Genomic DNA, 17,998 nt, shown 5'->3' with positions numbered 1-17,998 from the left:
AGAAGAGCGCCGAGAACGGCATCTACAGCGTGTCCGGCGACGAGAAGAAGGGCCCCCTGATCGCGCCCGGGCCCGACGGGGCCCCGGCCAAGGGCGACGGCCCCGCGGGCCTGGGGGCGCCCGGCGGCCGCCTGGCCGTGCCGCCGCGTGAGACCTGGACGCGCCAGATGGACTTCATCATGTCGTGCGTGGGCTTCGCCGTGGGCCTGGGCAACGTGTGGCGCTTCCCCTACCTGTGCTACAAGAACGGCGGAGGTGAGCGCCCCCGCCCCGCCGCGGCCCGGCTCCTCCCGGCCAGGGGCCCCCTTCCCTTACCCCCCCCCCCCCCGCCGCCGCCGGCCCCCCTGGGGCGCAGGGCCGAAGTCCGGGGTACGGGGGGCCGGAGGCCGCCCCTCGCGGGCCACTGCCGCTCGGTGGCCCCGGCTGGCGGCCTCCACCCCCCAGCCGGTCATGTGCCTGGCAGTGTGTGGGGGGAGGGGGCCGGGGAGCCTCCTGCTGAAGCCCCAGGACGGCCTCCCCCCGACTCCTGGTGCAGGGGCTCCCCCGGAGTGATTGGCCACTGAGGTGGGAAGGCGAGGCCTGCCCCCTGGGGGGGCTTCCAGAGGTGAGGAGCCCAGGCTGCCTCCGCTGCTCGGGCACACAAGTGGCACATTGTGTGGGGCCCCCACGTGTGCACACACGAACACACACACACACAATGGGCTACTCTGTCCCTCCCCCCGCCCTCTCCTCCCCTCCCCTCCCCTCCCTTCTTCCCCTCCCTCCCCTCCCCTCCCCTCCCCTCCTTTCCCCTCCCCTCCCCTCCAGCCTGGGCCCGGAACACTGGGTGCCTGAGCCAGGCTTGGGTAGCCTGCGGCCTGGGCCGCCTGGCGCCGCCGCTGGACACACTGCATGCACACCCCGTGCTCGCCTGCCCCAGCCCAGCTGAGCAGCAGTGAGAGGCACCCGCGCGTCGTGTGACTGCAAAGCAGCGCTGGGGTGGGGGCAACGCCATAGCGACTGGGTGATGGGTGGGAAACTGAGGCCCAGAGTGAAGGCCTTGGCCCAAGGTCACACACGAGAAGGATGCTGGGACCAGGAGCTGGGCAAGCTGCGGCCAGGCCTGACTTCTGAGTAGTGCAAAGCTGAGCAGGGGCCTCCGTAGAGGACCTGGAGAGGAAAGGGGAGCAGACAGGGGCTGATGGTGCCCAGCTCCCCTTACCCACCCCCCACCTCTGGCCTGTGGTCTCCAGAGCCAGGCTCACCAGAGCTTGTTGTACCCCACTTTGTGTCCCCGTCCTTGATCACCGACACCTCCAGATACCCCTTACGCCCCCTGGTGAAGGACTGCCACCCACCCACCCACCTACCCACTCTCTGCCGTGGACCATCACACTTGCAGGCAACTGCCTGGGGGCAGGGAAATCCGGAGCTCCCTGTCCTTGCCCAAGCCAGACAGTCCCCCAGGCCGGAGTACCAGCCATGGCACACACACATGCACACACGCACACGAACACACCGTTCTCTTCTGTGCTGCCTAGCAAACAGGGAACTGCGACACCACGGTGTATGTGTCCTCCATGCCTGTTAGGTCACCCTAGGTGACTGTGAGGCCAGAAGCCTTGTGGGTATAGGGCCCCCCAACCCAAGAAACAGGGCTGTAAGGGCCCAGGGACTGCCACAGCCCTCCCAACACTCCAACCCCCTTCTCCCCACAAGGCTATTCACCTTGCACCTCTGAGTCAGTGGCCACCCCCTGCACTGATTCACGCCGCGGGAAGTTATGATGGGGCCAGGGTGGGGCCCAGAGCTGGCTCCACCCTGACCTCCCAGGGCTTCCGAAAGCTGCACTGGCCAGCCAGGGGCTAAAGGGCTGCCCTGTACAAGTGCCCACCCTCTCCTTCCTCCCCCAGGTGTATTCCTTATCCCTTATGTCCTGATCGCCCTGGTTGGAGGAATCCCCATTTTCTTCTTGGAGATCTCGCTGGGCCAGTTCATGAAGGCCGGCAGCATCAACGTCTGGAACATCTGCCCCCTGTTCAAAGGTGAGCAGCCCCAGGCCAGTCCCTCTTGTCCTCTCCCTCAGCGACCCCTCCCCCTTCCCACTGCTAGGGCAAAGCTGGGGCCCACTTGAGAAATCTTGTCCTATCTCAGCACCAGGCCAGGGTCCCACTGGTGCCCCCCAAGTCGTGAAGGGAACGCTGGAGGACCTGCAGACCACCAGTGACCTTGGGCAGATGGGGACTGGAGTCGGGGATTGGCCTCTCCACGGAGGCCAGGATGCCCAGGCCCTGCCAAGCACGCTGGGTCCCCCCAGGGGCCCGAGCAGAGGGTTTGAGAGCTGACAGCACGAGACACTGCCTGTTCCCCCAAGGCCAGAGGGCCAACCTAAGGAGCTTGGACGGGAGCCATGGAGTTCAGGGTCTGAAGGGAAGAACTATTGTCAAAGGTCACTTTAGAGTTCCTTCTGAGTGTGTGTAGTATGTCCCCATTATTTCTCAAGGCCCTAGGAAGGACCCTGGGGGAGCCAGGGCTCAGGGAGGTGAAGTAGTTGGCCAAGGTTGCCTGCTGAGAGGGTGACTGTCTCCCGTATGGCCCCAGGTCACCAGAAAGCCCCCAGCTGCTGAGTACTGGAGGCCACTAGGGACCCAGGTGGAGGCTTGGCCCTCCCTCAACCGCTGTGGTGGCAGTGGGACCCAAGAGAAGGGGACAGGTGTGTGAGGCTAGGGAATTTATGGGACTTCATGCTCAGATTGGGGCAAGAGGGGAGGGCTCAAGGGAGGATGCAGGAGGTGAAGCCAGGAGCAGGGGCAGGTACAGACTGGGGAGTTGTCCTGGTGTTGGGACACTGGCACAAGGGAGGGTCCAGGGGGCTCTCTGCATCTGCTGTCCTCCCACTCCCCACCGTCCTCCCACCAGATCTTCTCAGTCGTGCTCTGGAGACTTCTTTGAGCCTGGTAGGGTAGATAAGGGGGGGTGGCTATAGAGAAGAGCCCACACAGAAACTCCTCTCCTCCCTAGGCCTGGGCTACGCCTCCATGGTGATCGTCTTCTACTGCAACACCTACTACATCATGGTGCTGGCCTGGGGCTTCTATTACCTGGTGAAATCCTTCACCACCGCACTGCCCTGGGCCACATGTGGCCATACCTGGAACACTCCCGACTGCGTGGAGATCTTCCGCCATGAAGACTGTGCCAATGCCAGCCTGGCCAACCTCACATGTGACCAGCTTGCTGACCGCCGGTCCCCCGTCATCGAGTTCTGGGAGTGAGTCAGGCGCCTCTGGGCCAGGCTCTGCCTGTCCCTCTCTCTGGGCTCCACACAGGGCCCGAGTCTGCAAGTCTATGCATGCTGGGGCTCAGCCCTGAGGGGACGCAGAGCAGGGGTCACTCCCAGGCCCTGCTTGTCTTCAGGGAGCCCCCAGCACAGTCTCTAGAGGAGCTGGAAGGGATTGGCCTTGGTCCTTCACCATTTCTCAGTCCCAGGCATTGTCACTCCACTGTGCCTGCCAGCCGGGGAGGAGGGATCACCACCGTGCAGGCTGAGGGGGCCGTGGGGCCCGGCTACCAGTCCTGCTGGCTCTGGCCTGCGGCTCCTGGGCTTCAGGCTCACACACGGCACAAACCTCGGGGCTGCAGGCTGGGGGTGGGCCCAGCTGGACTCGAGGGCTGCAGGGCGGGGAGCACCACCCCTGGGGCAGCTCCCAGGCGCTTGGCCCTCTGCTGGCACAGCCCTCATGGGCTGTCCCTCCCTCAGGAACAAAGTCTTGCGGCTCTCCGGGGGGCTGGAGGTGCCAGGGGCCCTCAACTGGGAGGTGACCCTGTGTCTGCTGGCCTGCTGGGTGCTGGTCTACTTCTGTGTCTGGAAGGGCGTCAAGTCGACAGGAAAGGTACGGCTGGAGGCCCGCAGGGCTGGGGGGGGGGATGGTGATGGCAGGGCCATGGTGGGGCATGGGGGACAGAAGGGGCGTCTCTGCCAAGGACCGCTGCTGCAACAGGAGGTCGCCAGGGCCAGGGCCTGAGCAGGGAGCAGATCCTTGAATCCAGACCACTCGATCCCCACCCATGCCTGGATAGTCCTCCCCGCCCCTCCAGAGTCAAGCCCAGCAGCCTTCCCTCCTGAGGTGGGGAGAAGCCCAGGCAGCAGCTGCCCCTTGCCCGTGTGGGGCCCTCCCCAACCGCCCCACCTTCTCTCTGTTCCTCACTCGCTCTCTCTTGTGCTGGCCTGGGGGGGGGGGGGGGGGGACCTGGGCTATGGCTGTCCCTTGCCTGCCTGTCCTGCTCTGCTCGGCCTGGACAGGAGGCAGAAGTCTTTGGGGTCCATGTGGCCCTCGCCACCATCTCTGGCAGGCCCAGTCTCATCCCGCCTACCAAAGACTCTGCAGAGAATGACCTGCTGTCGGGGAGGGGGCGGGGCACGGGATGACCTGCTGTCGGGGGAGGGGCGCCACGGGAGGCATGGGATCTGCCCCCAGGCTGATGTCCCGCTCCCTGCCTGGGGAAGGCCCTGCCTCTCCCCTCCCTCTGCCGCTGACCTGTGTTTGCCATGGGGTGGCTGATTCTCCAGCGGAGCGCTGAGCTTCCTTTGGGAGGAGCCTAGGCTTTGAGGAGTCGAAGGGGGACTGCATGCCGGCCTCCCTCTAGACCTCAGAACACGCCATGCTGTAGTGGGGGCAGGGTGGCCCACTTGGCCGTCCTGCCGAGCGGGGGGCCCCTAAGGGGGGAGGCGGGTGCCGCAGGGCCCCTCTGAGCAGCCTGGCCCCCCAGATCGTGTACTTCACCGCTACATTCCCCTACGTGGTCCTCGTCGTGCTGTTGGTGCGTGGAGTGCTGCTGCCTGGCGCCTTGGATGGGGTCATCTACTATCTCAAGCCTGACTGGTCGAAGCTGGGGTCCCCTCAGGTGAGGGGGAGGCGCGGGTGGGTGGGGGGCGGACGGGATGAGGGGGCGGGCCAGGCCGGCAGGTTCCCTCACATCCTCCCTTGCCCGGCCCATCCGCAGGTGTGGATAGATGCTGGGACCCAGATTTTCTTTTCCTACGCCATCGGCCTGGGGGCCCTCACGGCGCTGGGCAGCTACAACCGCTTCAACAACAACTGCTACAAGTAGGTGCCCCCGCCCGGCCATCCGCCTGCCCGCCCGCGGGCAGCAGGTAGCCTAACCAGCCCGCGCGGCCCCTCTGCCCCCAGGGACGCCATCATCCTGGCACTCATCAACAGCGGGACCAGCTTTTTTGCTGGCTTTGTGGTCTTCTCCATCTTGGGCTTCATGGCCGCAGAGCAGGGCGTGCACATCTCCAAGGTGGCGGAGTCAGGTAAAGACCCCACCCCTTAGCCCGGCCCCCAGGCTGCAGCCGCCGTCCTAACGTACCATGTTCATGAACACACACACACACACACACACACACACGCGCGCGCGCGCGCGCGCGCGCAAAGAGGCAAGTCTGGGAGATGAGAGAAGTGCGCACTGGACCCGTCGCGTCGTCCGTCGCTCTGGGCCAGAGGAAGGCCCGGCTGAGCAGCTGTTCGGGGCCAGCTCAGAGCCGGAGCCTTCGTGGGCCAGGCCACACGGAGCCTGGAGCTCCCGTCCACCCATCCCCAGGGCCTTGGCCTATGCCCCTCACATTCGTGAGGCGAACGTGATCAACCACCACACTACGGAAACTGACCGCCCCTCACGTTTGCCAGAGGGTTGCCCAGGGAGAGGAGGGCCTTTGCGGGCTTCACAGGGACCTGTGACCGCAGCAGCAGCTGGGATAAGAGACCAGGAGTCTGAGTTAGACAGTCCACTCTCAGGGGCTTGAGTGACACCCAGCAACACCTTGACCCGAGTGGAAGGGCCCTCGGCCACGGGATGCCCTAGAGTCCTCCATCCGTTTGGGACGATGGCGGGGGGGGGGGGGGGGGGGGGGGGGCGGGGGGGCAAGCAAGGACGACAGTGGAACGCGGGTGGAGCACACCTGTTGACTAAACTCTGCCCCTTCCCCCTCAGGGCCTGGCCTGGCCTTCATCGCTTACCCCCGGGCTGTCACGCTGATGCCTGTGGCCCCGCTCTGGGCTGCCCTGTTTTTCTTCATGCTGCTGCTGCTTGGCCTGGACAGCCAGGTTTGCAGGGGGTGACAGAACAGAGGGGGCTGGCTGGGGCGGGGGGAAGCACTGGGGGAGGGGAGATGGCTGGGGGGGGAGCACTGGGGAGGGGAGAGGGCTGGCGGGGAGGGGGAGGGGTGCAGCCTCAGTACCTGGCCATAGTTTGTAGGTGGGGTGACAGAACAGAGGGGGCTGGCTGGGGTGGGGGAGCACTGGGGTAGGGAAGAGGGCTGGCGGGGAGGGGGAGGGGCGTGGCCTCAGCGCCTGGCCACAGTTTGTAGGTGTGGAAGGCTTCATCACCGGCCTGCTCGACCTCCTCCCGGCCTCCTACTACTTCCGTTTCCAAAGGGAGATCTCTGTGGCCCTCTGCTGTGCCCTCTGCTTTGTCATCGACCTCTCCATGGTGACTGATGTGAGTGGGGGCGGGGTGGGGGCCGCCCCTGGGCTCCGGCCGCCTGCCACCTTCCCTGACCCGGCTCTGTCCCCAGGGCGGGATGTATGTCTTCCAGCTGTTTGACTATTACTCGGCCAGCGGCACGACCCTGCTCTGGCAGGCCTTCTGGGAGTGCGTGGTGGTCGCCTGGGTGTACGGTAGGTCTGGGGCAAGGGGCGGGGCGAGGCGAGGCGAGGCGGGGGGCGGGGCGAGGGTGGGGCCTGGGCGGGGAGGCCCCCCCCCCCCGTAGCAGGGTCTCTGGGGAGGGGGGCCCTCCGCCCCCCCCAGCAGGGTCTCTAGCTCCAGCCCTCCTGCCCCACCCGCCCCAGGAGCCGACCGGTTCATGGACGACGTTGCCTGCATGATCGGGTACCGACCTTGCCCCTGGATGAAATGGTGCTGGTCCTTCTTCACCCCACTGGTCTGCATGGTAAGGGCCAGGGGAGGCTGAGCAGGGGGAGGGACGCCGAGGGCCCGCCACCGGCTGAGAGCAGGGCTTCTCACCCACAGGGCATCTTCATCTTCAACGTGGTGTATTACAAGCCGCTGGTCTACAACAACACCTACGTGTATCCATGGTGGGGCGAGGCCATGGGCTGGGGCTTCGCTCTCTCCTCCATGCTGTGCGTGCCCCTCCACCTCCTGGGCTGCCTCCTCAGGGCCAAGGGGACCATGGCTGAGGTCAGTCTGCCCTACCGCCTCTCCCCTGTTCGAGTCCCTCCCTTGCACCGGCTCAAGGCATTACCTCCAGAGTGCCCGTTCTCCCGCCCACTAGGACGTAACCACTGTGCTAGGAGTCTCCGGGGCCTGCTGGGGGGGTGTGGGGTGGATGGAAGGAACGCTGGCCCCCCCGGGGACTGAGGTCACTGGGAGGGGGGAGGAGGCGGGAGGAGAGGTCTGTCCCTAGCCTCTCACCCCTTTCCCTGGTCCAGAGAGTGGGGTGTGGTCAGTACCCACGGGAGGAGGGGCCCTGGTCCCCAGCCGGTGGCAGGTGGCGGCAAGTGCAGAGAGGCCGAGGGCAAGCATGTGCACTCCCCCCCCACCCCCGCCATGGCCCAGGGACTCAACGTGTCCCCCCTCTCTCCTGCAGCGCTGGCAGCACCTGACGCAGCCTGTGTGGGGCCTCCACCACTTGGAGTATAGAGCTCAGGACTCCGACGTCAGGGGCCTGACCACCCTGACCCCAGTGTCCGAGAGCAGCAAGGTGGTGGTGGTAGAGAGCGTCATGTGACAGGCACCCCGGCTCCCATCACCAGCTCACCCTCTTGTAGCCATAGCAGCCCCTGCTTTAGCCCCCCCCACCCCTCCAGGGGGCTTGCCTTTCCCTGACACTTTTGGGGTCTGCCTGGGGAGGGTGGGGACGAAGCACCACGAGTGCTAACTAAAATAACTTTTTTTTCCATTTTTAATAAAACACCAAAAATATCACAACCCACCAAAAATAGACGCCTCCCCCCCCCGCCCCCCCACCTAGCTGGTACACACGCTGCTTCCCAGGCCCTGCCGACCGCCCTCCCCCCGGTGCCCGCCGCAGAAGCGTCTCCCCCAGCCCCACCACGCCTGCCTCTCCGGGCTCTGCCCGCCGCACCCTCGGGCGGCCCCTCCCCCCTAGAGGCAGCAGTGACAGCTGGGGGACCCGGGCAGCAGAGGAGAGCAGGAAGGCGAGGGAGGGGCAGCAGAACCAAGGCGACTACTTCAGCGGGGCTAGACCCCTCTCCCCGTCCCTCTTCTAGAAGCTTAGAGAGCCAGCCAGCGACGGGACCTCCCGGTTCCTGCGCCGATTGCCACCAATATCAATTGTGTGAGCTTGTGTACGAATGCGTGTGTGCGTGAGGATGTAGGGGAAGCCTAGACCTCTCTTAGCAAAGGTGAATACCAGGTGTAAACTGTGCCTGTGGGCACATGAGGCTTGTATTTTGCACATTTTATAAAAACTTGAGGAAAGAGATTTCTGCTTGTATATTTCTAAAGAGGAAACAGCCCAACGTCCCTCTCCCTGCCACTCCCTGTCCCTTTCAGCACCCCCTTAGTCCTCTGCCCCAGCCAAGGAGTGTGAACTTAGAGATCTAATTTTCATAGGCAAAAGCTTCAAGCTGTTGAGCGTGCGAGTCTGTCGTGTGGGTGTGCGTGTGTAGTCCCTGGCCCCAGACTGGGGTGGAAAGAGTGTACGGCCGGGGGAGGGGGGGGGCCTCCAGGAGCACCCCCCCCGCCCCCTCTGCCCACAGGTCGGCGGGGTGAAGCAGATGCGGCGTTGTGACCCCGGCGATCGGGGGCTGCTCCCCCGGCATGCTCAGGCTCGCCCGCACCCTGCCCTCCCCTCCCCACCCCCCCCGGGCTGGGCACGACTGCAGGGATCCGAGGTGGGCACCAGCCAGGGGAGGGATCCCGGGCATGGCTCCCACCTGCGAGCTTAAAGCTGATGCACTTCCCACGTCTCAAGTCTTCCATGTAGCAGCTTTAATTAACCCACGTGTGTGTCACGTCCGATCCCGAGACAGCCGAGTGGGCCCTAGAAAGGCTTCCCCCACGCCACCCCGACATCGGTCGGAGAGGTGGGACTGGGTGAGGGCAGGGGTCCAGCGGGGACGTTCTTACTGTGCTAAAAAGCCACTGCAAACATAGCAATAAAAACATGTCATTTTCCAAAGCTGGCTCCTGCTCTGCCTCTGCTTGTCACGAGGGAGGGGTGGCGGGGGAGGGAGGCTGTTGGGGCTGCAGGGGTGGTGGGGAGGCCTCCCCACCTCGAGCTGCTGCCTCGGGCAAGTGTTTGTTCTGAGGGTCCCCGCGCCCGCCGCTGTTCCAGGACCTGGGAATAGAGCAGGTACGGAAGCGGGCGGCAAGCCTCTTCCCCGCGGAGCTGACATACTTGGGGAGGGAGGCTGACGGTAGGGCGGAGACGGACACGAGAGCAGGGAAGGTGGGTGGGAAGTCACAGGCGCTGAGGTTCCTGAAGGTTGCCCAAATGCTGCGCTGAACAGGTAACCTCCCGAAGTACAGGCAGTGAGGGGCAGGTGAGCAGGAGGCGGGGGCAGCCAGGGGAGAAGGCCGCAGCAGGACCTGGGGCGCGGACAGCGATGGGACCAGGGTGCTAGTAACATAGTGGCCAAGTCTTCAGATTAGGGAGCTGTGGATGGCTGGGATGCGGGGTTCAGAGGAGTCGGGGAGACCCCGTGAGACTGAGACTGACCCTGAGCACTTGGGCACCAGGAAGGGTGGCACTGCCAGGCCCTACACCCAGGGAGATGAGGGAGAAGGCGTGGAGGGGATGGTGGCAGTTGACTGAGGGCCTGCTGTACCAGACACATCACCTCACTGGAAATGTCCAGTCAGCAGGTGGACAAGGAGTCTGCAGTTCCAGAAAGAGTCTGGATGGATTGGAGAGAACATAGAGGTTCTCAGCCCATAAAGACGGCCCTGAAAGCCCTGAGCCTGCACGAGCTCACCGAGGGCGGCCGAGAGCGGCGGCCCACGCACCGAGCCCTGGGGCCCTGGGACACTCGGAGGTGGCAGAGAAGAGAGGGAGCCGGCAGCGGAGACTGAGGAGGGGCGGCCAGGGGTCCGGGAGGGACCCCGACAGTGCAGGTGCACGGTGACCTCCCGGTACGGGAATGAGCCGTGCCCACGCGCGCACACACGCACACACCCGGGGAGGGGTGGTCAGGGAGGAGGGGGTGATGCACCCCGCCGGGGGCTGCTGACGGTCACGGGGGGGGGGGGGGGGGAGGTCCCAGCAGGCTCGCTGCGCTTGGCAACGGGCTCCTGGAGACCTGCACAAGAGAGGTTCCGGTGCAGGGGTGCAAGCCAAAGCTTGAGTGGAGTGGGATTAAAAGAGAAGGAGTAGAAGCAACCCAAGTGTCCACTGATGGAGGAAATGGATGAACAAAACATGGCCTATCCATGTAAGTCTTAAAAAGGAAAGAAACGGGGTACCTGCCTGGCTCAGTTGGAATAACGTGTGACTTGATCTCAGGGTCGTGAGTTCAAGCCCCAAGTTTATTTATACTTAAATAAAGGCTTTAAAGAAAAGGAAACTCTGACACCTGCTACAACGTGGAAGAACCTCAAAGCAGACACAAAGATGCTGTAGGAGTCTGCTTCTGTGAGGCACACAGACTGGCCACATTCACAGAGAGAGTAGGATGGTGCATCTAGGTTTGGGAGCCTGGTGCTCACTCAGGATGCCAGCCTGGGGAGGGGTGGTGGCCCCTCAGAGAAAAGTTAACGGCTTGCTACCCCCTGCAGTCCCTCCCAGGCCAGTCCCTGCTCTCCAGCAAGGCATGGCCCCCTTACTGAGGAGGAGCTTTAGCCCTCAACTATACAGCCAAGGGTGGGCCATGCTCTGAGGGCCACCAACAACCAGGACAGGGGGGCAGGTCCCCAAAGAACTCAGAAAGGAGCACTGGCTGAGCAGGCCCGACTGCAACGCAAGCTGGGCCTGTGCGGGCATGTGGAGGCGCCTCCCCAGCGGGACACGCGAGCCATGTCCCGGGCCCCTCACACCGTGCCCCACCCTGGCGACTCCTCCAGCAACAGCCCCTGCCTCCGAGCCCACAGAATGGAGCCTGCACCCTAGGGTCACCCTCAGGCCCACTCTGCTCCCCCATCCTGGCCGCACACCAACTCCTTACCATCTCCACTCCCCCAACTATGGCCACACCTTGGCTCAGGTCCTTGGCACCTCTTGCCAAATAGCCTCCGAGCCACCTGCCACAATGGCACCAGACTCAGAAAACATCAACATCATAAAAAGAGATGTCGACAGAGGTTGGACTGCTTGGCTGGGGCCCTGAGAGCAGTGGGTAGTCACCATTTACTCTGGAATCTGCCCCTGTGGAAGGGGCTTAGGACGTGGGGTCTGGCCATCTAGCGCGTGATAGGTAAGGAAAGCAGTCAGCCCAGGACTTGGTGTCACCACAGCCAGGGGCGGGGCACAAGGGGGGCACAGGCCTACTCAAGAGCAGAAGGCTACTAGAGAAGTGTTTAGAACCTAGAGGCCAGTTTCCGTGGGTGGCCCTCCAGTCGGGGCTGACCTGTCGCCCCCTTCACCGTCTTCCCACCCCCCCCCGCCCCCCACTAGGTGGGGTACACCAAAAGCAGCATGGTGCAACTTTCTTCTACCTGGCCCAGGGCCTGACACCAAGGGGGTTCGGGGACTGCCTGAAGCTGGCCAGGGAAAAACCCACAGACACATTGTTTGGACTCTGGCCTCTAGAAGTTCATAGAAGGGCAAGCTCAAGGGAGGGCAAGGTAGTCAGGGAACACTTCCTGGAAAAGTGTGCCTATCCCTCAGCCTTAGCATAGCAACCACAGAGCCTCACCCATAGTCCCCCGCCCTTACCCCCCATCAGACACCACCTTGCTGCTCATGAAAGCATGGGGAGGGGGAGGGGACACTGGAGAAGGCAGCCACTGGCCCAGGCCTGACCGGGTTAGGAGCAGTGTGAGTACAAGCTAGCCATTAGCACTAACATCTTCAGGAGCCCCCCAACTCCAAAAGAAAACACCTCCAACCTGCTCCTTCTGCCCAGTCCTCAGGGCCAACAAAGGATGAGCACTGCATCAGAGACAGGGGCCACAGCAGCCCCAATCACCCAGGCTCTCAGGCTGGTCCTGAATACTAGGCCCTGCTCAGCAGAGGCTACCTACTGAAGCTAGCTGGCAGGAGAACCACCAAGAGGGAGACCACTGCAAAAGCAGGCTCTCCAAGCAGGGAGGCACGCCCAAAAGGTTCCCAGGGTTGCAGGCAGCAGAGGGGACACCCTCCCCACCACCTGGCTCTACCCTGAGCCAATCGTAGGTCGCTGTCAAGGACAAGTCTCCTCTCTTAGTAGGCATGAGTCAGAGGTCATCCTGCAAACCTTCAGGAAGAAGTGGGGCCGGGAGTGACTGGTGGCACTCTGCCATGTTCTATCTGTCCTAAAATGTGATGAACAGGACTCAGAGAAGGCAGGTAACTCTGCCACCCAGAAGCCCCAGCAGTTTACGGAATCTCCCAAGACTCCCTGGACCCAGTGGCCAACCCAACGGGTCAGACACACCCCAAGCGGTCATAAAACAGGGCCTGCCTGGGGAGCAGTAGGCAAAGGGACAGAGGGAGCAAGTGTGAGCCTGGGCCGAGCCTGGGATGAGGGAGCCTTTAGGGGTTAGAATAAGTTAAAAGAAAATAACCTGAAAGCCTCCAGGACCAAAGACTCTGGTAGTTCTCTATCAGAGCTACCTGCCACCACCTTCCTAGTCACTCCAGTGATGGGAGAAAGAGGCGGCCTCCTGGTAGCCTCAGTTACACGCACGAACCATGGTCACATAATAACAACTTTTATTGTCCCCAAGAGAAACTCTACTCTGCCTGCTCCATCCACCCTCCTGCAGGACCAGAGATAAGGGGCCCTGGAGCCCCAAACAACACACAACACAAAAAAGGCTCAACCCAGTGGGAAGCATGAAGCAGGCAGAAACTGGGTCCCCTGTGGCGCGCCGGGAGAGCGTGCGACTGCAAGCTGCGCCAAGGGACGGGAAGCGGTAGGGGGCAGGCCGAAGTACCCGGGAGGCCGGGCTGCAGGCAGCAGCGGGCACAGGCCAGGTGGCAGGCAGGGAGGAGCAGCCTCACTCCTCCTTCTTGTCCGTGGGGCCGTCTACCGCTGCCTGGAAGGGACAGAAACCACAAGGCAAGGGGTCGACAGGGTGCACCCCTCCCCTTCAGCCCCTAGCCCCTCCACCCCAAAAGGCCCAGCTGGCTGCCTTCTCCCCAAATGACAGGTACCAGGTGAGCAAGGGAAAGGTCTGCCAGTGTGGGAGGGGCCCCACTCTAACAAAGGCTGCGACCCTAATACCAATCAGGGAGGTGCAGCTGGGAGCCTCTGCTGTCACTCTGCTCTTCAAGCTGCAGGGCCCCACCCCAACCGCCATCTTGGGCCCATGGCAGGCCCGGCCTTCGAGTCCCTCCCCCAAGTCCCAGCTCAGGCCCTGCCCAGTTCTGCACATCTTTTAAGGGTCCTGCCGGTGAGCCCGCCCTACACTGAAACCACCACCAGTCCTCCTCTGGGGCCCGGGCTGTTCCTCTTCGGCTGCTGTGGTGGCCAAATTTGGGCCACCAAGCGACAAGGCAAATTGTCAGAACTTAGGGGTGTTTACCGGGCCCTCAGGTCCAATTTCCAGGCCACCTGAGCTTCCAGATTCAGCCAATCTGAGGACTCACACAGGTCTGGTGGGGGACGGGATGGGTGGGTGGCCCCAGCCCTGTATCACCCCCACAGCCCATGTACAGAAGGCCAGCTGCCCGTCGCAGACTCTCCCTGCAATGGACTTGGACTAGAGTCACGGGCCCTGCACCACAAACCAGGTGCACATGTAAGGGAAAGAGCTCTCCTCAAAGACACGGACTCCAAGCGTGAGGCCGGGCAGACCACAGTGCAGAGGGCCCACCGCACTGCTGAGGCCACTTTAGCAAGCGGCTGCCATCTGCCAAGCCACACCCCTCCTGCCTGAGAAAGGGTTCCAGCTGCTGGGCCCAGACTAGCACTGCTTGGCAGGCTCTTCTGTAGACCCAGAGTCAGCAGCAATGGAGGAAGAAAGGGGGAGCAGGAGAGAAAGCAGCCAGCCTGCCACTGGGGCCTCTTGAAGGCTCTGCTGAGGCAGGCTAGGCTGGGGATGGGCTTGCTCTGGGCCTGCTCAGGGTGCGAGGGTGCGGGGGTGTGTGGGGGGGGGGGGAGCTCTGATCCTCTCCAACAGAGCAGACCACACGTGCGGCTGACCTGTAACTTTGCGTGCTCCTCCAAGAGGCGGTCGTACTCCTTGGTCAGGCCCTCAGACTGCTTCCGCATGGCCAGAGCCTCGTTTTCAGCTTTCTCTAGTTCTGGGGATGATGCAGATGAGGAGGAAAGGAAAAGAGAAAGACAGGGTCAGGGAAAGAAAAACCCACCTGCTGGAGACACCAGATATAAGTCTGAACATGTCCCCATTGAGGTTGTCTAGGAGAGCACTCCTCTCCAGAAAGCTCCCCTGCCGGCTACTGTGAGAGCCCCCTAAGTGGAGGAGGGCTGGCCAACACAGCTGGGGGAAGCGGGAAAATACCAAGGACCCACTGGCCCGTTTGACGGAGGGACTCCAAGTGGCCCTAGGCACAGGTGACTTTAGGGAGGCTAAGGGCATGGGACAGCCTGAAAAGGCTGAGGTGAGAGCAGGAGGCAGGAGCAGAATCCCATCCTCAAAGCTGAGCGCTAAAAGCGGGTTGGGAGGGGCCTTCAGGAAGGGAGCAGATGAACTCACAGCAGGTTCTTCGGGAACACTGCAAGCAGCTCTGGTGTAGCTTCCCGCATTCTTTCTGTCCCCGCCCCAAAGACCCCGGTGATGCCCGCACCTGTGGGGAGCAGCGCGCCCCGGGCCTGGTGCTGGCCGAGACGCTCCAGAGTTAGTCTCGGAGCATCCAGGACTCCCTGGGCCACCAGACGGACACCAGACCACTGAGCCCAGAAGCTGCACGAGCAGAGGGCCGTTTGTTCTCACCCAGCTCCTGAGCCCAAGGGCACGCTTGTTATTAATACTTTGGCACAAGAGGGGCAACCACCACTGCTGGAGCTTCCAGACTTTCAGGGGCTGGGGGACACCTGAGGACAATGCTCACTTTGCTTGTTGATGTCCAGCTCGTCCTTCAGCTTCTTCAGATCAGCCTTTAGGCTCCTGTTCTCTTCTTCCACCTTCTCCTCGGCATCCCTACCATCCAACTTGACCCCGCCAACAGCAGCTTCCTAGGCAGAAGGCCAAGGGCATGGGTTACTTGGGAGGGAGGGAGAGAGACAGGCGATCCAGCTCTGTCTTCCCTGCAGAGTGTGATTCCTCAAGCGGCCCCAGGACCTGCCCCTTAGGAAATGTCAGCACAGGCCAAACACCCTGCCTCTCTTCCTCAGCAGCTCTGCAGGGTTTACCAGTCCAGCCAATGACTCAATCTACTCTCTTCTGGAGATTTCTGCCAGTCACCCCCAACTGACCAGTGACCTCTGTTCCTCTCCCCAGGCTCCATAGCTCACTCTGGCCAGGAGCCCCACACTCATCCCTGCCCGTGCAACTCTATCCCGCCTATGAATGAATCCAAGTCCATCTACCCATCTCCTTCGCAGCCCAGCCCACAACTCACCTCCTCGCACAAGCCTTCTGAGACTGGCCACCTCCCGTCCCTGCCTTGTCCCCAGCTAATACAATCCTCAGGAGACCACAGGCCTTATCCTGCATTCTTCTATGCTAACCTGCCCATAGTTCACAGCACAGGGCTCAGCTCACTAGAGAGTCAGCTTTATCAGGCAAGAGTCTGGCCTGGGTGTAGCACATAGAGACAAGGTAGCAACGAGGGTGCCCCTTTCCCTGTCGAGTCCCGCGGACCCCTCCCCTACACACTCCCACCAAGAACCACCCCTTCACCTTCTACCCAACCCCTCAGCTTTGCCAACAGCCACAGTGTCACACATTTCCCAGCCTGACAGGCCAACAGTGGCCCTGGGGCCCATAGGGAATGTCACATGGCCGAGTCCAGCAGGCAGAACACACCTTCTTCAGCTGGTCATTCTCTTCCATGTACTTCTTGGCCGCCTCACTAGCACTCTCTGCCTGCTTTTTAAAGGCTTCATTGGATGCCAGCAGCGTAGCCTGCTGGGAGATGAGAGTCACCAGGCGTCTAAGCAGGCTGCAATCGAAAAAGAAGAGAGAACTGAGAAGAAAGCAGGGAAAATGACTGGCATGAATTTCTCTTGATTGCTCCTGCCCCAAGCCTGCCTCTAGCCTAGACCTGTCCTCTTGGATTGCCAGGGCATCCACGCAAGATGCCACCAGCCTGGGTCTGGCAACAGGTGGAGAAAAGGTGGAGCCTGAGAGCTGTCTTCTGCCACCAGAATGATTAATACTGCCCCAAAACGGCTGCCCGAAGCCCTGCGGCTGTCCTTCAGTCCCAAAGGTACAGGAAGTAACAGACTGACAGGACACCCAGACCAGGCCTAGCTACAGCCGGAGGACCCCGAACCTAGCCCTTTCCAGCTGAGGACCTAGATTTTCCAGAGAAGCCACAGCACCATTTTCCTAGCTGTGATGTCAGGCTTGCCCCGGTAAAAAGGACCTGCTAGCATCTGGGGGCACTTCCAACCTCTGGGCCAAATCCTCAGCCCAGCTGATCGGGGAGGCACAATCACTGCCCCATTTCAGAGAGGGGAAACTGGCTAAGGCAAGTGGTAGAGGTCAAGAGCCAAAAATGGCCACAGCAAATCCCCACTGCAGTCTGTCTGACCCCAAGATCCAAGCTTGCAACCACCACCCATTCTCAATTTGGAGGGAACCACTCCCAAGCCAAATGACAGAAAAACAAATGACTCTTCTCTTCTCTCCCCAACCCCCTTCCTAAACACAGTCTACAGGCAGCCACAACGAGCTCTTCCGGCGCCAGGGGAGCAGAAAAGGAAGAACCAGGGCCCAGGCATACGTGTCAGGTGCAGACCAGTCACGAGGGTCAAGCAGGTGGCAGCCGGGGGGCACCCGCTGCTCCATTCCCCCGACAGCCAGCCCTGTCCTTGAAATGTTACCTGACAGGACGAGAGAGGAATGGACAAAGGCACAGCTCGAACAGTAAAAACTGTGGTGGGGGAGGAGGGAGGGAACTTTCCCCACACACCTGAGACAGAGGTCCGGGCTGGCCACAGCTATGAGGAAGGCACCTACGAGCACCCCTGGGGACCAGGGAAAGACTGCTTTGTGCAGAGTGTTTCCACAATAAAGTGCCTGCTCAGAGGAGACAAAGCAGCCTTGGATGCCTGCTCCCAGGCCGGCTTTCCCAAGGTCCTTGTGGAAACCAGCCGCTCAGACAGCCCGAGGGCATGGGATAAGTAAGAAACAAGGTGAGCTCCCCCCACCGGCACAGGCCCTGGCAGAGTCCCTGTGAGGCGCAAGTCCCCAGGCCGGGGGTGGGGGGGAGGTGGGCACACAGGGGCCCTCAGATGCCCACCACGCTTCCTGGTTTGCGGAGAGGCTCCAGGGGCCCCTGGCAGTATGGGGAAAGCCAGGCTGCTGGTTCCTGGCAGGAAGGGAGAGTTTCCAATGACATGTGCTCTCTAAAATTAGCAGCCAGACCTCGTGGCCCAGGGCTCAGGTTTCCCTGTCTCAGCCCCTGACTATACACCAGCCTGCCCCCCACTGGGCTGGAGCCCTGGAAGTGGAAGGAGCTCCCAAGAACCCCCGGAACCAGAGAGAAGCAACACACCTGACTTATGTCAGCAGGGCGGAAGTCACTGGAGGGACCCAGAAAGAAAGGCAAGTGTGACCAAGCCCCAACCTCCCAAACCTCCCTGCTATGAGTGCTCAAGTGCTTGGGCAGCTCTGAGCAGATCCTGGTGATGTGGAAGAGGCCCCTCCTCCCAGATGGTGACAGACTGGGGGGAGGGCACGTGTGCCACCTGCTGGATCTAGCAGGCAAAGATGGGGCAAGTAAGCCCAAGAGCGACACCCCCCCCCCCCCCCCCCCCCC

The 17,998-nt window shown here is 62.3% G+C and overlaps 2 protein-coding genes across 4 annotated transcripts in view; one reads left to right on the top strand and one right to left on the bottom strand.

Annotated features, from left to right (window-relative positions):
• The first annotated feature begins 82 nt into the window (after positions 1-82).
• Positions 83-9,148, top strand: SLC6A8 (solute carrier family 6 member 8). The gene is made up of 13 exons (XM_032397519.1): positions 83-255; positions 1,893-2,024; positions 3,001-3,250; positions 3,740-3,872; positions 4,750-4,884; positions 4,984-5,087; positions 5,172-5,296; positions 5,974-6,086; positions 6,343-6,480; positions 6,557-6,659; positions 6,831-6,931; positions 7,012-7,182; positions 7,592-9,148. Exons 1-13 carry the CDS (start codon positions 168-170, stop codon positions 7,730-7,732), a joined length of 1,734 nt encoding a protein of 577 aa, XP_032253410.1. The 5' UTR covers positions 83-167; the 3' UTR covers positions 7,733-9,148.
• Positions 9,149-12,800: 3,652 nt separating this feature from the next.
• Positions 12,801-17,998, bottom strand: part of BCAP31 (B cell receptor associated protein 31) — a 26,120-nt gene continuing 20,922 nt past the window's right edge. For all 3 annotated transcript variants that reach the window (XM_032397439.1, XM_032397440.1, XM_032397441.1), the window contains exons 5-8: positions 16,039-16,174; positions 15,122-15,245; positions 14,253-14,353; positions 12,801-13,143 (exon numbers count right to left, since the gene is read on the bottom strand). In XM_032397439.1, coding sequence (XP_032253330.1) covers positions 13,105-13,143; positions 14,253-14,353; positions 15,122-15,245; positions 16,039-16,174 — 400 coding nt within the window. In that variant the 3' untranslated portion in view covers positions 12,801-13,104. The remainder of the gene's footprint in view (positions 13,144-14,252; positions 14,354-15,121; positions 15,246-16,038; positions 16,175-17,998) is intronic.

Source organism: Phoca vitulina, unplaced genomic scaffold (genome assembly GCF_004348235.1).
Source record: "Phoca vitulina isolate PV1807 unplaced genomic scaffold, GSC_HSeal_1.0 scaffold99, whole genome shotgun sequence".
Lineage (NCBI taxonomy): Eukaryota > Metazoa > Chordata > Mammalia > Carnivora > Phocidae > Phoca > Phoca vitulina.
Note: the sequence above shows the minus strand (reverse complement) of the source record. Positions and strands in the feature narration are given on the sequence as shown.